Source organism: Phalacrocorax aristotelis, chromosome 20 (genome assembly GCF_949628215.1).
Source record: "Phalacrocorax aristotelis chromosome 20, bGulAri2.1, whole genome shotgun sequence".
Classification (NCBI taxonomy): domain Eukaryota; kingdom Metazoa; phylum Chordata; class Aves; order Suliformes; family Phalacrocoracidae; genus Phalacrocorax; species Phalacrocorax aristotelis.
This window is the reverse complement of record NC_134295.1, coordinates 5,270,403-5,289,356: the sequence shown is the minus strand read 5'-3', so window position 1 is coordinate 5,289,356 and position 18,954 is coordinate 5,270,403. Positions and strand designations below refer to the sequence as shown.

At 41.0% G+C, this 18,954-nt stretch overlaps 2 protein-coding genes across 7 annotated transcripts; both read right to left on the bottom strand.

Annotated features, from left to right (window-relative positions):
- Positions 1-460: 460 nt before the first annotated feature.
- SRSF10 (serine and arginine rich splicing factor 10) lies at positions 461-11,516 on the bottom strand. Of its 6 annotated transcripts, none has more exons than XM_075114959.1 (7): positions 11,286-11,510; positions 9,053-9,157; positions 7,223-7,326; positions 5,404-5,566; positions 5,052-5,102; positions 4,779-4,880; positions 461-1,699 (listed from the first exon to the last, which is right to left on the bottom strand). In XM_075114959.1, the coding sequence occupies exons 1-7, from the start codon at positions 11,348-11,350 to the stop codon at positions 1,681-1,683; spliced, it is 609 nt and encodes a 202-aa protein (XP_074971060.1). In that variant the 5' UTR covers positions 11,351-11,510; the 3' UTR covers positions 461-1,680. The 6 variants fall into 6 exon arrangements, with proteins under 6 accessions (XP_074971060.1, XP_074971059.1, XP_074971062.1 ...); XM_075114958.1 differs by having other exon boundaries at positions 5,052-5,105; positions 11,286-11,509; XM_075114961.1 differs by lacking the exon at positions 4,779-4,880 and having other exon boundaries at positions 11,286-11,508.
- A 4,172-nt stretch (positions 11,517-15,688) lies between these two features.
- On the bottom strand, positions 15,689-18,546 carry LOC142066820 (fatty acid-binding protein, liver-like). The gene is made up of 4 exons (XM_075114806.1): positions 18,412-18,546; positions 17,239-17,411; positions 16,860-16,949; positions 15,689-15,799 (listed from the first exon to the last, which is right to left on the bottom strand). The coding sequence occupies exons 1-4, from the start codon at positions 18,542-18,544 to the stop codon at positions 15,749-15,751; spliced, it is 447 nt and encodes a 148-aa protein (XP_074970907.1). The 5' UTR covers positions 18,545-18,546; the 3' UTR covers positions 15,689-15,748.
- Positions 18,547-18,954: the final 408 nt, after the last annotated feature.

The window sequence follows — 18,954 nt, the reverse complement described above, 5'->3', positions numbered from 1 at the left end:
TGATTATTTAAATGCCCCCTTAACTGGCAAGACACTCCCTACAATCCTCCCTCTCGGTAAGAAGCGGCCCCCCGGCAGGGCTCTGCGTGTGCTCCAGGCCAAGCGCCAGAGCAAGCTGGAAATCGCTTCCCAGGGAAGGCAGCTTCTTCAGCTGCAGCCCTCTCACTCCCGCCTCGCCAGCCACGGCCGAGCACAGAGCTCAAAACCCAGCGCTGGCGCTACAAACCGAAGCCTGCCGCGGGGCTGCCAGGCTCTGCTCAGCAAAACCAGACCGGTGAGCGAGACAAGCTAGGCCAGAGCAGATGCAGCTCAAGCTTAGGCAAGCCCAGTTGCCATCTCTTGCTACCCCTGACATGGGACGCTGGCTCAGTGCTCTGGGCTAGAGGGAGCCCCTGGGGGTTCAGTGCTCGGCCTCCAACAGACTACAGCTGGATTAATTAAGTCAGAAGGTGCTCTCAAGTTATAGTCAAAACTTGTACATTTTATTCCCAATTCACAAGGTTATTTGCACAGATGGAACACAAAACTCAAGAAGAAAGGATGTGTATGAATAAAACATTAGCATCTTTTGATCAAACACGCTACAGGGTACATAGTCTTCCCTTCCTAAAAGTCTCATCAGTAAGAGCATCTTTAGACAAATATTATAGCAATGGACTACAGACCTTTTAAGCAAGTTACAAGATAAATGGAGAAAACCAGCAATTATTAATGGGTGATTATGTCCTAAAAATGTGTAAATTTATCCCTTTGTACTTCAAAATGTTAATCTGCAACATCCCTGCCAAAAAATCAAGTAGCAGTGCTGCGATGTAGAGCGATCCAATTGCCCTTCTCTGAGCACGTTTCAAGCTGTTACTCCAGACTAAACAGAAAAAAAAGCTCTTTCCAAGAAGAGAGCTCAAAATAACATTTAAACTGAAAATTTTCACTTTGAATAAAGCCATTATACTGTACATTTAAACACCTTTAAAAGACATAGAAAGGAGAACATTTAGCTTTCAGAGACCAGTCTATTATAGTCCCTAATTTAAACACCCAGCTACTTAACACTAAACTTAAGATTTTTAATTATCAGTTGGGTGCATGGACTTTTGGTGAAAAAGAAGTTCCAATAGAGCCTTCTATTACTGCTGAGATGAATCGATACGCTGCAGATAGTGTGGAGCACAGCCATTACTTTCAGCAGAATTTTTTTTTTTAAACATACTACTTCAAAATTCTACAAATTTTTGCAGGAATGACAAAATCTAGTTTACCACAGAAAAACATAATTCCCACCATTCTTGAGACTCCAAAAGAAAGATGCCTATACATGATCTTTTGTAGCCTGCGTATGTTCTTGCATTCCAGCTGTGCATAACCTGCAGGTAGCTTGTGCAAGACAGGCTACTGCTTTTTTTTATTTTATTTTATTTTAGAGCAGGACTAGGATACCTGCATCAAGGAAGGGAGATGTTATCTAGATGGGCTGTGGCTTGACTTGCATGAATGCGTAAACATTCCCTGCCCTTTTGGCCACATCCTGCTAACTCGTCCCCAACTGAAAGGCCCACAGAACAGCTTCTTCACAATTTTTCCATGGGAGCAAGAACTAGGACAACATCTTTATTCATGCACTCTTGAAACATCGTGGGTTTGTGTTCGGCTTTTCTGGCTTGTTCATATACACAAGTCAAGTCAAAGTTTAGTCCTACCTCTGGGAGAGAAAGAAAGAACCATCAGAACTGTCAGATACTACATTACACTTGCAATGAATTGGATTTTCAAAACAAAAAAAAAATTTAAACTGTGCTATACATAAATGTTGAGGCACACAATATAAGGACATGCTGACAAAATAGTTAAGGTATAGTTACTGTTACTCTACAGCTCAAATCAGAACCTCAGCCTGGACAGAAAGATGTTCCCCTCCCTCCTCCCCACCCACCCAGCTGCCATTGCGGCTGGACTAACTGAACACCCCCCATGGCAATGCCTTGCAGGCCGCTGACGAAGGCCTGGCCGCACTCGCCCACGACACAGCCAGGCGGACCCCTTTTAAGTAGGATTAGCCTTGAAGACTACATTCACTTAAGCTGAAAGAGGGTGGGGTGCTCTGCTGTTACAAGCCGTTTTTACAGCTGCAAGATAATCACAGCTCAACTTCGAGGTGCAAGAGTGGGTTTATCAAGGCAATTAAGTGCTTTTCAGAGTGGTTTTCGTTCAGTGGCATAAGAATCACCAGCTGTAAATACCACAAGTGCCAGGAGGCAGCTCCAATTTTAAACAAAGTTTTGCCACCTTCCAGAGAACCCCTGCTGACGCCATTTTTGATATGGCAAATATAAATTGATAAGGCGATACTAGAAATTTGGTTCTACATGAAGCTTCAATTGCTGATTTTAAGTAGTTCACAACCTGGCTAATATAATATCTGAATTATAACCATCGGGCAGTCTATCCAGCAATAACGGAAGTTAATGGAAAAGACATGTCAATATATTAGACTAAAGCATATGCTTGTCATCCTCATTTTGTCTAGTACCCCCTTAAAAATGTGACATGGTATTTATTCAGACATTAAATGATAAATTCCTGACTCTACTGAAATACCATAGCAAGGATTGTACTCCATAAGGGATGCATAGCTCTACTCCTAACCATGCTCTGGAGTCAAATTCTAAAGCTACAATAATTCCAGTGGATCGGTATTTCCTTCATTTTTTTATTACAGCATGTTTGCTAAATTTACAGCAAGCAGAAAATAAGCTGGGTCTTTAGTTATTTTGATCAAAACATTGATGTTTTAAAGGTAGTACACAATATTTGTTAAAAAGAACATATAAAAATACCTTTTTAGAAGCCTCTATAAGAAAGGAAATACAAAGTTTAATCCCACAACTTTCCTCTGCTAGAGCTGCACGCTACTGCTACAGTTTTAAATAGACTTTTTGCTGTTTTTAAACTATACATCCAGGAAAGTCTACAAAATTAAAGGAACGTGCATATAAATGATTGCATAGCAGAACATGAACATTAACTGCAAACAGTAAAGAAAGAGTTAGAAATACTATCAAATGTACAAAGATTCTAGAATCAACCCCCTAAGCACGTTCCACTGCCAACATTAAAAATCCATCTGCGTTTCTTCAAAGGCCCTGCTGAAAACACTTACAACCAAACCTAGAACATTTCTCTAAAAAGGAACTTTTTGAAATCAATGTCTTTATATGCTACTACATGAGACAGCAAGGAACACTAGGTGTTTGATGCTGGCTTTTGAAGGTAAAGAAAAAAAAACAATGCCAAAAGCCATTTTCATAACAAAGTGTCTTGCCTTCTAGAGAAATACTGGTAAGATTACACACTGGGTTTGTTATTTTTCACATTCAATTTACTAAATATACTGTATTAGTGATAAACTAAATAGCTAGAGATGCAGCTCCTGTTCATATCCAACTTCAAACATTTGTTCTTAAGTAAAATGAAATCTTGGAACCAAACCACTATCTGTTTGGAGGAAGAAGTGATTCAGACTTGCTCGACCAAATACTTTGATGTGTAAAAGCAAGCCTTTCTTAGGAAGAGAGATGGCTACAGTTTTATACCTATGAATACACCAACTAACCACAGGAGTTATTGGCATAAAAGTTGAGTTCTTATATACTGTACACACACAACTCGAAACAATCTACTTGTATCTAACAGCAGGAAAACTAAGCATTTTTATGGTTAACTGCTCACTAAAATTTAGAATAGATACAAAAACTGCATAAAATGTACACACAACCTAATATTTAGTTGCTCTGCCATTTGCTGAGATCTGAATTTAATTTTCCATTTCAAGGTGGGTTCCCCCCCTCACACATTTAGTACTAGCAGCCAGGTCAAAAGCAGTGAAGACTCTATCCTGACAAGTCACGACACTGCACAATCTCAGAACGAGCTTCCAAGGCCAACTCTCTCCCCGTGTACTACATGCAATGTTAGTACCATCCCTCCAGATGGCAGGGTTAAAGAGAAATCTCAAACATATCTCTCCAGAGAGCTCCATTTACCAACCTACTTGTGTCAGTGGGAATGGAGAATACAGACACCTGCCTTTGAACAATGGAAACGTAAAACTGCCAGTCTGCATTTCACAGCGGTCAGTGTTGCACTACAGCTGTCCAGTTTTCTGTTTTATCACAAAGTTTAGCATTAAAGAACAAGTTAAACAGCTGGTTTAACTGTTCAGCACAAACTGGTACCAATTTCCTCTACGGGTATGACATTTTTAATAGGACAATGTTGCAAGTTACGATCAATCAAGTCATCACCAATATCTAAGCATTAAAAATGCAAATCTTTACAAAAATATACATAGAGACACCACAACCAAATCAGTAGCTGCCCATGACATTTAACCAAGTGGACATTCTCTCTCTCTCACTCTCTCAGTGGCTTCTCAACACTGTTTTAATTTTAACCATTGTCGGCTACAGGGAAAACTGACAAAATATTTTTTAGCACTGTTGCAACATCATATTCCTGATAATTTAAGTAAACTGAACTGTGTGTAAATGAATCTTACATGCCTAAAAACAACATGGATACACTGTTAGTGGCCACTGGACTTGGGACTAGTCCATGACCTTGATCTGGATTTTGACCTAGATCTAGAATGTGATCTTGACTGTGATTTGGATCTAGCTGGTTCTTTTTTTCTCGACTCCTTTTCATATCTTGAGCTGGACTTATAGTGTGTTTTAGAATCTGTTTTAGAGGTGCCTCTAGATTTGGTGTGAGATGCAGACCTAGACCGTGATTTAGCCTTCATTTCTTTCTTGGGCTGTGACTTGGATCGTGATCTTGAATTGGACTTAGATCTTGAAAAAGATCGATTGCGGTGTTTGAACCTATCAGAATAAAGGGGAGAGAGGAGATTTGAATGTAAAAACACTATTCTTACACATCTAGAACATTAAAAATTGTTTACCGTTTTTTGCAGGAGAAACTTTTTTTAAAACCTATAGTTAAAGGAATACAGTGATCTAGTTTTCAATTTAAAGAGCGTAAAAGTATTTTACCTATCGTTGTCCGAATGGCTTCTGCTACGACGAGGTCTTCCAGTAGTTCTACTGCTAAAAAGGTACATCAGAAAAAGTAAACGGTGACAAATACCTATGTAGGCATACAAATGCTTAATACATTATTTTTCAAGCTGTGCATTTGCTTTTAGTTACCCTTCAGTGAAGCACAGAATCATTTCATTCAATACTTCTGATTTGATGCAGCATGCAAGATACGCCACTCCCACAAGTCATTACAAAGTGAGTATAGACAAAGATTATTCAAAATTTTATCAATTAAATAGTCAATGTGGTGTTTCTCCTCCAACAGACTGCTGTGCAGTTGAAGCCAAACACACACTACACTTACTTTCTGGGACTATATGATCTTCTATAGCTGTAATCAAAAGAACGACTTCTAGACCGTCTCCTTTCGTAACTCCGACTTCTAGACCGCCTATATCTGTCATAGTCATCATAACGGGAAGAACTGTATAGGTTTCTGCCTTCCTTGGCTTTCATTTGATTTGGTGCTGTAAAAAATAGCAATATTTAACATTTTAAGTTAAAAAAAGACGCCCTACTTTCCCTTTAGTGACACTATCAATCCATATATTTGGCATTTAGCAGAAAGCCTAATTCATGGTTCTAGCAGACAGGTTTATGAAAAGGACAGATCAGACTGCTCTGTGTCATTTGCTTTTTGCTGCTTTAACCACTGGACAAAAACTAGCACAGCCTTGCAGGCATCAGAAATCTAAGGGGGGGGACACCCCCTACCCCAATAACCAGTAAGGATGGACTAATGCTTCCTAAAACCAGAACACAGAATTGGCTAAGGTGATTTCATGCCACCTGGGAACCAGTACGACAGGCCAAACCCATGACTGAAACATTCTAACATTCTTGCGTTTACCCCAAAAGTGAAAGCTAACAGGGAATTAATTACACATTCCTTTTGACTACACAGCACCATGGATTACACCTGATCCACTGTCGTCTTTAATGATTAAAAGACAGCGTATACAGAAGCATCAATGGATGCCACACAAAGAGAAGTCTGATTCCAAAAGTGTTGTGTCCCCCCCAGTACAACAGTGAACATTCACTCTGTAGCTTAGTTATTAAACTTAAGAATGAATTAACTTCTTAGGCTTCTGTTGTACTTTCTCTAAGCAGCACAGCTATCTTTCCTTTGTATTAAATCCCATTCTCATTCAAACCCAAAGACCAGGCTCAAAGTATTTTAAACACATCACACTGTAATGAGCACCATCTGTACTAAACATCTACAGTTTTTATGTTTTAAGTGCTGCTGTTAACAACACTACAGTAGATTTATTTAACTTTTGTTCAGAAACTTTAAAGAAATCCCAATGTTTGTATACAGGACAGAGGCTTGTCCTTCAGAGCATGTAATTTCCATTGACTTCAGTAAAAGTTAAATGTGCGCATGTGAGGGAAACCTGGACACTTAGCTTGTTTCTCTGACAGCTTTAACTGAAAGATCTTTAAGGCACTTTTATTCCCAGGCTGCACATGAGTATCACAGTCCTGTTTTAGTTCAACAAGTATGCGTTGGGTTTACCAACGGCATGTTTTATGGTTATATAATATCCGCATCTATTGATATCTTAAGAACATGTATACAAATAACAGATGGAAAAGATGAAAGTTCTCTTTACAACTCTCCGTTCAGAAAATAAGACTTCTGTTCCATGTTGAATTGAGATACTTCAAAATTTACTTATATCCTGACGCCAAATGAAAATGAAGACATTACCTCAGTCCTGGAAACTGGGCTGCACTGTGAAATGCCAACACAGAATCACTAATACGCTTCGACACAATATAAACATTGCAATACATTAAAACTGGGCTACTCCTTTTGACAGGGAGAATTTTCAACAGTGTGTTTCTGCAAAGAAAGCCTGAGAGCGCTGCACAGAAAGCTCTTAAGAAGTTTCAGCTAGCAGCAAATATCAGATTGTGGTAAGTAACCGTTATACTTAGTTATCTGTTTTTAATTAAAATGAGTCATTAATAATTACTGGATACAAAGCAAAACACCCATACACTATTTATATACAAGAACAAACATATCACAATTAATAACACATGTAAGGTTGCCTGGCACCAAACATTAAGGCTAAAATCGTAGTCTGATGAAATACACACAAGGCACTTACTCTTCCGATCCCCCTGTGCAAACTGGATTTCTATTTGCCGACCACAAATCCACTTTCGATCCAAATTATGGAGAGCATCTTCTGCATCACGGACATCTTCAAATGTGGTGAGTGTTAAGGTACTTGGGAATTTGAGTTGTTTACAGATTTGGTATTTAAAATTAAAGATAAATCAGTTATTTTCTAATTTTACTTTTTGTTTTGGGGTTTTTTAAGTTCACTAGTATCTTTTTTTTTTTTAAAATTAACCGCCAGCTATCTGAGAACTCCTATAATAAAAATAAAATCTCATAATATGACCATGAGCTTATTCATCAGCAAGCAGATGCTTTGCAATACTCTAACTTTTTTCTTCTCCCACTTGTACTTATGCAAGGAAAAAAGAACCGGTATCCTTTTCAAAATACATTTGTTAATGGTCATTCAGCTCTCTCCACTACACTGACTTCACTAAAATTAAACCCTACTTGTTAAATTACATTAGGCATACCAACAGTACAAATTAACACGTGTCTATTAGTTTTAGAATTGGGATAAAGCTTCCCTTTTTCCGACCAACTGGTTTTAAATTTTAATTTTGTGATGCCATGGACAGGCATACAGACCTGCAACAGTCCGAGATAAAAGCATACACTAACACCCCACACTATCAGTCAGGTCTGACGTTCAGTAACACAGACATTACTGATTTTACTCCACAAGATTGACCACTACTGTAACTCACACAGCACCTTCCAGCTATGCGACCTGAAAGAACAAATTGCCCTTTTCCTTGTAGGAACTCAGTTCATCATCTACGCAGAAACTAAACTATCACGTTGAAGGTATATATATTGACAAACCAAGAACGAATGCACTTTCATTCACGACCACAGTTACAAAAGCACTCACGAGAGAAATATTACAGGTTTTGTCAATGGACTAAACCAGAATCATTCATCAAATTACTGCTTACATGACAAACAGAAGAGAAACTGTTATTCTGTAGGATACATCAGGTATGACTCCTTTAATCTTGGCCACCATTCAACTTCATCTTGACCTTTAACTCTTTAAGTGCTTGTCAGAAGGACTTGTCATGAGATGCTTGGCCAAAAATGACAGATGGCTTTATCTTTTACTTTGAAAAACAACCTTTTCCCCCTTTTGTAGATAAAGCGAAGCTTTGTCTCCCATTATGGCTTGTCCTTCTTCCAGCTTTTCTTTATTTTTTCTTTTCCCAAACTCTCCCTTCTCTTCAAGCCTGATCCTTAAGAGGTCTTTGGCTTGTCTACTTGCCTTAATTGTTGAACTCTACTCTAAAGGTTCTTTCATGCTTTCTCTTTGGGGTCGCCATTACTGTACAGCTTTACATTCTGAGGCAACAACAGAGGACAGTAAATTAGGGGACAATATTAAAGAAAGAAGTTCACCTCATTTTTTATACAATCTGATTTTGATCAAGTGATTCCAGTTCCCATTTGTTAAATTAAAAACGAATACCAGCCACAGTTTGCTAAGCACAAGTTTACTTACATACCAGTGATAATAAAAACGTGCTAGACAATTTTGAGTCAGTGATAAATTTTCATTTAAATCATATAGTATTAATTTCAGTGACATAAGCAAGCTTTTATATTACTGGACTTGATTTAAGTTTTGCAAAAAGGCAAAGAACAATTGAGAGAAGTTAATCTTCAAAAATAACGAAACACCACAATATAAGTAAGACACTTATTAGATACAACACAAAAGTAAACTGCTTTTTCATTTAGATTTGTTACCTCTTACACAAACTTGAATTTCAAACTTCAACACCCCTCACTAATCAGCCATCTGAAGAAAGGATATTGAACATAAGCAAATCCTCTGGGGCGACGAGTGTAGAAGTCAAGTGGAACGTATACATCAACTATAGGCCCATAACGACCAAATTCACGGCGCAAGTCTTCAGACCTAGAACATCACAAATACCTTATATGTTGTTTCACTATTTAAGGTGTTGCAAAATACCCACCAAATTAAAAAATATAGTAATTATTTTTTTTTAAAAAATCTACAATTAATATGACCACCTATCTTTTTGGAAGCAGCTGGTAGACGATGCATGTAGCAAAACATTTTTGGGGAAAAAAAGTGTTGAGCAGTTCATTGCAAAGCGACACACTAGGCTTTTCTGAAACACTCGAGATTCAGGATGCCTAAGATATATACCCTGGTGTTTTGAAACCAGGGTTCAGCATAACTCTACAACAGAAGCATAAACTAAGAAGTGATGCATATTAGTCAACTCAGTGCAGGATATACTAGCAAAGGCAGGCAGAAAGCAAAAAGAAGGATCTAAGAATTACTGTTATTCAAGTACCTCACGCAACTCTTGACAATGCTTTTGCAACATGCAAACATCAACTGTAAGATCCAAGGAAACAGCAGGAGAATAAACCAGTCACACAGACTCATTTCCATAGAATAATCAATACTTACAACCACATCAAATAGAACAAAACTTGAGTGAGCAACCATTCATGCCCTTAGGATAGCTTTTCCAAAGAGGTGGCTTTAAGAGAGCCGAGCACAAAACTCTCGAACAGATCTGTAACTATGCTTAGAACAACTACTGTCTCCTCAACAGAGGGGTTTCTTAATCACATCAGCTTCTTTACATATATTTTTGTGTCATTTGAGGACAAGAACCTGTATGAGAAAGACTGATGTAGTATCATATTTATGTGGTATGAAAGAGTTACTACTATTTATTTATCTTTCTCATTGGTTGGGAAAGAATCTGCAGCACATATAGTCAACGATGGCAGAAAGCAACTATGACAACCAACATCAGGATCTCACAATGAAACCAGCTCTAAGAAGAATGTACTGTCTAATCATAAGCTTATGGTGAAAGCCTCAATAGGACTCACTTTATTTTAAAAAAGTTTGGAACTAACAGTCCACCCTGGCTGGTCCTACAGTTAAATAAACTACGAAAAAGAGGAAAGAAAATTAACTTTAAAAATATTTAAATTGAAGATATTTATGCTTTTGACCACAATAAGGTTCCTAGTTCATTCCATCGTGCCCGTGACACTTATTTCCTCAGCAACTTCGGTGCAAGCTGCCCAGGCAGCAAGTTTGAAAACTCATGCTTGCACTTCATACAGGTCGACCTTACAGGGACTTCCACGCAAATTCTACAATTAACAACATAAGAATTCTCTGACTCACATGTGCATTCTATACTAATATGCTCTAGAAACGTTTCACGGCCGATAAACACAAAAGGGACACGATAAACTGCAAAAGAGAAATAGAGAAATCTAGCAGTTTACTAAAAATATCCACGTAATAAACAAGAACCTGTGCAAGAGACACTTTTCAATTATTTCAATCGCTACGAAAAGCTCTTTCACCGAGTTGCTGCACACGTTTAGTCCTTAAGGAATTTTGCTACAACGCAACTACTACGGAGAAAAAGCACTGCTTCCTCCCCCCCTACAGCGAGTGTCACAAGAGGACACGGCGCATAACAATTAATGCAATAACATTCCACCCGAACTGGCAGCAATTACCACGCTAACGGAACCAACTGCGCCAAGAATTTTGGGGACACCCACAGCAAAGGCGCCGTTTTCTCCCTCCCGGTACCAATCGCTGTATTTCAAACGCGCATTTGAAACTCCAGCGGCTGCTGAGCCTCGCTCGGGGGCACGTCCCCGGCCATCCCGCAAGCGGAGGGCAAATCTCGCCTTCATCTCCCGACTAGACAAACTCAAACGCGGGGAAGAAGAGTTGCACTTTCTTCCAGCGCAGCTTTGTTCTCCCTGGACGTTGTTTTGAAACCGATCCTCGTGGAGGGGAGGGAAATGGAGCAGCCTCGCGAGGAGGGAGAGGAAAATGGAGAAGGGCGCGGAAGGCGAGGCCAGGGGAAAGGTAAAGCGGCAAAGGGAGCTGGTCGGCCTCTGTCCCGTCCCTCCCCTCGTTGCGGGAGGGCCCCGGCGCCCCTCCGGCGACGGCCGCCCGCGCGGCCTACCGAGCCCGCCAAAGCCTGCGCGGCCCCCGCGCCCCGCTGGCGCCCGCCCCCACTCACCGGGTGTCGTCGGCCACGTTCCGCACGAAGAGTGAGGTGTTGGGGGGTCGCAGGTAGCGGGACATGGCGGCGGCGACAGGGAGGGACGCGGGGGAGGGAGCGAGCGGCCGGGCCCGGGCGCTGCGGGTAGGCGAGCGGCTGAGGCGACCCTCCGGAGCTGCACGCAGCGCCGCCGCCGCCCGCCCGCCGCCTCTCGCGAGACTTCCCGCGGGGCTTCCGGCGAGAGCTGGGCGCGAGGAGGGAAACTCGGCGGGGCTGCCGGCGCCAAAATAGGCCCTGCCCTCGCTGCGCATGCGCCATCGGCCCCGCAGCGCTCTCAGTGGGGTCCTCCCCCGCCCTCGGCGCATGCGCCCTGCTCCGCCCCCCCGCAGCCGAGCGGTCTTCCCGCCGAAAGAGGGGGAAGCGCGCGAACCGACCTCCTCGCGCCGGCAAGATGGAGGGAGGTCCCTCGCTGTGGGGGGGTCATAGAATCATTAAGGTTGGAAAAGACCTCTAGGATCATGAAATTAACCGTCAAACGAACACCACCGGGCCTCCTAAACCATGTCCCCAAGTGCCACGTCTGCACGTTTTTTCAGTGCGCCCAGGGATGGTGGCTCCCCCACCTATCAGGGCAGCCTGTGCCAGTGCCTGACTGGTCTGTCAGGAAAAACATTTTTCCTAATATGCAATCTAAACCACCCCTGACAAAGCTTGACGCCGTTTCCTCTCGTCCTATCACTAGTGACTTGGGAGAAGAGACCAACCCCACCTCACTACAACCGAGAGTGATAAGGTCTCCCCTCAGCCCTCTCTTCTCCAGGCTGAACCCCCCCAGCTCCCTCAGCCGCTCCCCAGCACATTTGTTCTCCAGACCCTTCCCCAGCTCCGTTGCCCTTCTCTGGACACGCTCCAGCCCCTCAAGGGCCTTCTTGTCCCGAGGGGCCCAAACCTGAGCCCAGCATTCGAGGTGGGGCCTCACCAGGGCCGAGCACAGGGGCCCCATCCCTGCCCGGCTCCTGCTGGCCACACCAGTGCTGACACAAGCCCAGGGGCTGGTGGCCTCCTTGGCCACCTGGGCACTGCTGGCTCATGCCCAGCCGGCTGTCAGCCAGCACCCCCAGGGCCTTCTCTGCCGGGCACTTCCCAGCCCCTCTGCCCCAGGCCTGGGGCGTTGCCTGGGGTTGGTGTGACCCAAGTGCAGGACTTGGCACTTGGCCTTATTAAACTTCAAGACAGAGGAGAGAGGGTGCCTCCTGCCTCACGCCTCGGTCACCTCTGGGCGCTGTGGCTCGCTCCGCTGCAGCCAGACAGCAAACAGACTGACACAGTGGTGGGTTGGCGTGTTGGGCTGTAGGGCTTGCTGTGCCGGACCCTTTCCTGTGGCTCGAGGGACCGCGGCTCCATGGCTCGGTTACTGACAGCGTTGATGTCCCCCAGGAGTTTTCATCGGGTGGTGGCAGAGCAGCACTATTTGCAGAGGGCCAGACCTTTTTTACTAAAGCCAGTTGTGTGATGAGAACCATAAAGTAGGTGGAGAGAGATTATTTCTTAACACTGTGATGTGTGACTCACCAACAGGTATACAGGCAGATAAATGGCAGATCTGTGACCGAACAGTTACAGGTGACTTGATGAAGGGCTCAATAAAGCAGCGTGTCTGCATCTTTGCTGGTCTCAGGAATTTTCATTGAACGGCAAATGGGAAAGAAAGAGTTGATGCAGTCCTGATGTCTGTCAGTAGCGTATTTTCACTTTTTAATGGCTGAATATGAATGAAAACTCTGGTGGGCAGACGCTGCTGTTCATATCCTGGCAATCTCATACTCAGAATTGCCTGACATTTCTACAGGTTTTGAATGACAGATTCAATCGCTGACACAGGAGGTGTACGTCAACTACTTGTGCTGCTCTTCCGAAAAATAAAGAAAATGATGGTGGTTGTATGCTCAGTGGTTTGTGCTCAGGACTCCGCAGAAAAGAGATGGGGGTCTCTGGCAATGTTTTCTGCATTTAATATTTACAGTTAATATTATTCTGTACTAAGGATGCTAGCAGCAGGTTTGTTACCTTGTGCAATATATACGCAGATCTGTTTACACGAGTCATCAGAAGAATGTGAAAATCAAGCCAAGAAAAGCATATTAGAGACTGAAATTATGGTGGGAGTGTGTGACACAAAGCAGAAAAAATTCCTTGTGCAGACTTCTGAAAAACAACGGAATCACCAAAGAGTGGAGTTTGGTGCTGGACAGAAATACTTGCTGCAAGGATTACCTTCTCAGAGCTTTTAGAATTGGAAATGAACAGTTTTGAACAAGATCCAAATAAGTTTATAAGTACTTTCATGAAGAAGAGTAAATAAGTAGTCTTTGCAGAAAAAAATCACTTGGTTTTGTGAATCAGTGCTATCATCCAAACCTGTAAGAGTTTGTCATCCAGAAATGATCGCTTACTTTGGGCAATGGGGCAAGGTTCGCAATCTGATCAAAATCCTTCAGATTTTGGCTGCTTCACATAAGGAACTGCGCTGAATATTTCAGCTAAATCTGAGATGTCCTGTGGCAGGAGAATATTGGCATTGGATTGAGAAGACTGGCACAGTTGTCGGAAATACTAAATCGCTGCAATTTTAAGTAAGGTGAAGTATTCTTTAAGAATTTGTGGTGCTTTCAAATTAAAATGGTTTAGCATCAGTTATAGTTCTATATAGAATTAGTGTGTTTTTAGTATGTAGGATCTACAATCTATAACGTAAACCGCCTCTGTATACCAGTTGTCATGTAATGAGGTTGAACTTTGATAGGGGGTGGAATAGGGCAGAAGCGAGTTTGCAAGGCAGATTATGTCAAGTGAGCAGGGAATATTTGGTAGTTATTGAACTGAAATAAGACCTTCATGTTTCTTTGAAAAGCAAGCAAATATATATACATTTTTCTTTAATATAATTTCTATTTTACATCATAATGTATCAGAGCAAATAATTGTTGTTTTGTAGCAGGCTTTAGAAGTGTACTGTTCAGAGTAATGAAAGATCTCTGTGTTAGTTTAGAAATAAACCTGAAGTGCCTCATATTTTGTATCCTACAACTTACTGACATGACATTTGGTCATTGAAGACTTGGAGTGTTCTGAGAATTTACAGTTAGAAAACTACGCTCTGTTTTGTAGTTTCATTGCGTAGCTAGCAGCAGTTACCCAGCAACTTCCAAAGAGAAGCGTTTCAAGCTCTTATATGGCTTTTTGCAGTACAGATGCTTTAAAGCAGCCTTCTCCCTGAGTTCTACCAGTGTCTTGATTTCTGTTGTGTTGATCCCATTTTTGCGTAACTCACATGGAATTTAATTTAGTCTGCAAAAGCGTACTTAGCATTAGAACCGCCTGGGAAGCAAAGCGAACACAATGATAGTTGCACGGTTATGGCAGTAAAACTCCCCATGAGGACAGCCTTAACTCAGAATAAGAATACACTTCCCAGATTGCTTATGTCATGTTGCAAGTGTTATTAACTAAAACACAACCTCCCCCTTCACAAACTGCTCTTCTAGCAGAAGAAGATGTAGACTCAGCACTCTTAATTGGAATAAAATGTCCCCAAGAGCATTTTAAATGGCATAATCAGTCCAGCAACTTTTTTCATGGAGGTCTTACGCCCAAGACCAATCCTAACAAATCTGTGGTGACTTATAAATAAGTACGAAATAGGACTGCTAATATAATAGTAGGATCTAGTCAGCAGTGAACAGGGAAATGGTGATAGGCATGGATCCTGGGCATCATATACTTCAGCAGAGAAACATACTCTGAACGTAAACAGTCCAGTTTACTGGAGCTTCACAAACTTGAACTGCAACAAGCAGATATTGGGAGTATGTTGCCAGCTGGATGAATGTTTAATTACCTTTGCTCTTGTAGTCCCTTGTTTTTGTTTAATTGTATTGTGTACTTCAGTTTAAGAGCAGTCATCCCTATTATTACTTTGTAATTGTTTATCACTGTTAAATACTTCATAGCTTTTAAAATATTACTGTTTCTATTGCTGTTACAGACACGTGGTGCAGATCAGCTAAACAAGTGTCTAATTGTTCTTTGCTGGCTAGATTATAGAGAGAGGGTTTTAGTAGAAGACTAAACTTTACCAGACAAAGGAACTAAAGCTGAATATGTTCACTGAGTACGCAAGAAATCAAGAAGCATTTAAATCAGCTTTTGCCTGCTCCCAAGGATAAATCATAATGTTCTGGTTAGCGTCTAGGTTTGGTGTCTGGGGGGCAGAATTTTGTCACTTTGAGTGTAGAAGGGATCTGTAAGTGTACTCAGGGAACACACAGTCTTATAACAATGGGAGGTGATGCATATGTGAAAGGAGAGTAGAAATCATAATTATTTTCTGTACTATTTTTTTAGGTAACAAAGGTCACAACTTGTGGAAACTGCACTTTATTTTAGGTGTGTAAAGGTGCCACAAAGAAGGTGATCTGTCTTTAAACTCTCTTGCTTCTTCTGACAAGTGTTACTCCACGAAAAGTCATAGTCTGTAGAAGACAAATATGCATAACTTGTTTTTCATTTAGACTGTAGGAGATCTATTTATAGCTAAGTGGCTAGAATTTTCTGTAATTTATGTATAAATCCATCTTATTCCATAAGAAAATAGATTTACAGTATAAATATGTGTATAGCATTCATACCAACGAGAAAATTTTTACAGGACCAGTTCTGAAGATAGAAAATCTAAATATGAACACCATCATCAACTACATTTTAGCTCTCTATTTGAAGGGGTATCATAGACACTTCCAGAAAGATCTGCTTTCTGTAATAGAAATCCACTGTTCCAGACAGTAATGGGTTCTTTTGCCTGGTGTTTTGCTTCTTTAATGTTAGGGAAGTAGTTTGAGATACTCAGAATGATCTGAGGAAATTGTACATCCAAAACATATAACTTGAATGTAGTTAGCTGTTGTTCTTGTAGCAGTCTTTTCCCAAATGGACACTTCTTAGAAGCCTGATGAGCTTACCTCTGTAGGGAGCAGCTCTTTGTCAGTACCGAACAATTTAGAATTATCTAAAGAACTTTGAAGAATTGTAGGTGGAACAAGTGTGTTGTGAATTTTCAGATTTGACTCAGCCTTTACTTTATTTCCAGAGCTAATGTTGTGGATAAATCTAAGGGTGGAAACACTGCTATAACATTCTAGAGGAATTTATAAGGAGTCTTTCTGCAACATGCTCAGCAGCTAAAGCCTTTCATACTTCAGTGCCTAGAAGTGACCCCAGGGTAGTAATTAACAGAAAGATTTGTTGAGCAGGATGCATTAAATATATGAGCGATGTTTAAAGGAGAGTTGTCTAAGGCAAGTGGTTTTAATGAAAAACAGGAATAATAAAGGATACTAATAGGGTTTTCCACTAACTGTGGTTATTTTGAAACACTAAAATTCTGTATCTGCAGATTTTAGCAGCAATAAGGAATTCTGCAAGTAATATAGTAATTTTGGGGCCAGGATTTGTTTAAGGTAATGGCCTACACTAAGAGCTAATCACATAGAACGTTTTTTCCTTCAGCATTTTTCGTAGTTTTCTAACACTTACCTCCACCATTTCACTTCCTTCAATTTCTTGCTCATGACAGAATTTATCTGATTTGCACACGAGCTTCCCGTTTACCATGTTCACAGTACACTGTTGAAACAGATTGAAAAATTATAAAAAATTTTAGATTTGGGAATTCAGTTAGAATAAGTAGACTGTATAAACAGGAAGTAAGTGATACTCATGCTTCATAATCACATCTGCTAATTTAAACTGGAAACCCCAGCATTTTAGTAAAGAGTTTTAGAAGAAACAATTCCATGTGTTGAAATGATAGAAATGAATGTTAGTGGCAATGGCACAGAGAAGTTTCACTCATACACAGAAACTGAAGTGTAAGGATGAATAAAGAGACGCACCCGTTCCTGGTATGTATTACCTTTAGCTTTCTGCCATCCATAGTAGTAATGTCAGCCTCTTTTCCAAGCGTAAATGAGTTAGTTACAGATTGCTTGGGTGTTTTCGCTGTCACAACAAAGTCATCTCCATTTTGTTGTATTTCAATAACAGGCTTAATATCTTTGGCGGCTTTGATAAGGTCATCTGACAATGCTGTAAAAAAGGCAAAAAAGGACGTTTTCTGTTATTAAGTAGCACGTTGATATGAAATAGCAAATTATTTTCTCCAATAAAGGTGCAAAAGATACAAACCAGTAATAGGAAACGATGTCCCAGTTAAAAGACAAATCTTGGTTTGGATTCCTCGCTTCTCTATGAGCGTATTGTTCCATTCCATCAAGTCCATATAGATTTTGATACTATATTTGTTAATCTTGTGTCAGAATATGTATTGTTTCTTTCAGTAACAGCTTGCCACTTGTTGACATTTCTTCATGAAGAAAACCATGTGTGTATTACTTTGTTTCCCTCACCTCTTCCCAGGAGGATTGGGGGCAGGGGTTATCTGCCTAGCCAGAGCCGCAGCGGTGCAAGTGACCTCAAACTACCTTATCAGGGTGTTTCTAGCATGGTTTGAGAGTATCACCTTTAGCAGTAGAGGGATTTGTTCAGGCTTCATACTGTGGGACCAAGCTTTTCAACGGTAACTGAGCTTTATAAACCCCAATGTGAATGTTTTGCCAAGATTGTCAAGAGGGTAAGTGCATTTTTGTTAATGTAGACACCTACTAAGTCTGTTCCTTACAGGTTACTAAACAGGTATAACATGTATTAATCACTACTGCTGTAGAAAGTGCATGCACTAATAGCACATTGGAAATCTGTGTACACCATTGGCAACTTGTTTCTAGTTAAATGTATTTATAAAGTTATGTGTTTATCAAAACAAGTTGCTTTCTGATATACCTCTTCTGCCACAAGGGTCTCATCTTATGTTAAGATAGGGATTTGGGGGTTATCTGTAACCTTTCTACATAAATCTGTACGATTTTCAGCTTCTCCTCATTTCCAAATTAGACATAACAAGATTACCTGGCAGGGGGTAGTTTGTCGTACAAACAAAAGAAAAAACCCCATAGAAATACAGTAAGAAAAGATGTCATGCAAAGCATGTGATCTGAGCAAATGATTTCAAAAGTAGACAGACACTTACCAAGAGCTTTCAGAAATTCTTCATAGTTCTGTTGAGCATAGACCTGCCAGGTTCCATTGAATGCCATTACGGATGTTATAACGCAGTTTAGGGCAGTGATGCTCGCAGGAAAGTGAGGGCTCTCCCTCGTCATTCAGATGCTATTTATGGAAAGGGAAAGGCCACCCCAAATTGTGAGATGACTGGCTAATTATTAACCATGATGTAACAATTATTAATCATTTATTTGTTCTGAATGATCATAACCTCTAGTTCATTTTGCTTTGTAGAAAGTCTTACCTTGACCAGCTGGTTTGGGATGTTATGTTTATTGTGGATTACTGAATGCAGGTAATTATTCATAATTGTTGTAAGGTGTTGCATGGATTAATTTCATAGAATCAGAGAATCACTGAATGGTTTGGGTTGGGAAGGACCTTTAGAGCCCATCCAGTCCAACCCCCCCACAGTGAGCAGGGACATCTTCAGCTAGATCAGGTTGCTCAGAGCCGCGTCCAGCCTGACCTTGGATGTCTCTGGGGACGGGGCCTCCACAACCTCTCT

Coding starts and splice junctions, on each gene's coding strand:
- SRSF10 (XM_075114956.1), bottom strand. CDS start 11,350: ATGTCCCGCTACCTGCGACCCCCCAACACCTCACTCTTCGTGCGGAAC. Junction 9,158..11,285: donor AACGTGGCCGACGACACCCG/GTGAGTGGGGGC, acceptor GTGATGTTCTAG/GTCTGAAGACTTGCGCCGTG. Junction 4,881..5,051: donor AGCCATTCGGACAACGATAG/GTAAAATACTTT, acceptor TTATTCTGATAG/GTTCAAACACCGCAATCGAT.
- LOC142066820 (XM_075114806.1), bottom strand. CDS start 18,544: ATGACGAGGGAGAGCCCTCACTTTCCTGCGAGCATCACTGCCCTAAAC. Junction 16,950..17,238: donor TGGATGGCAGAAAGCTAAAG/GTAATACATACC, acceptor CTGTTTCAACAG/TGTACTGTGAACATGGTAAA. Junction 15,800..16,859: donor AAGGAAGTGAAATGGTGGAG/GTAAGTGTTAGA, acceptor TGTCTTCTACAG/ACTATGACTTTTCGTGGAGT.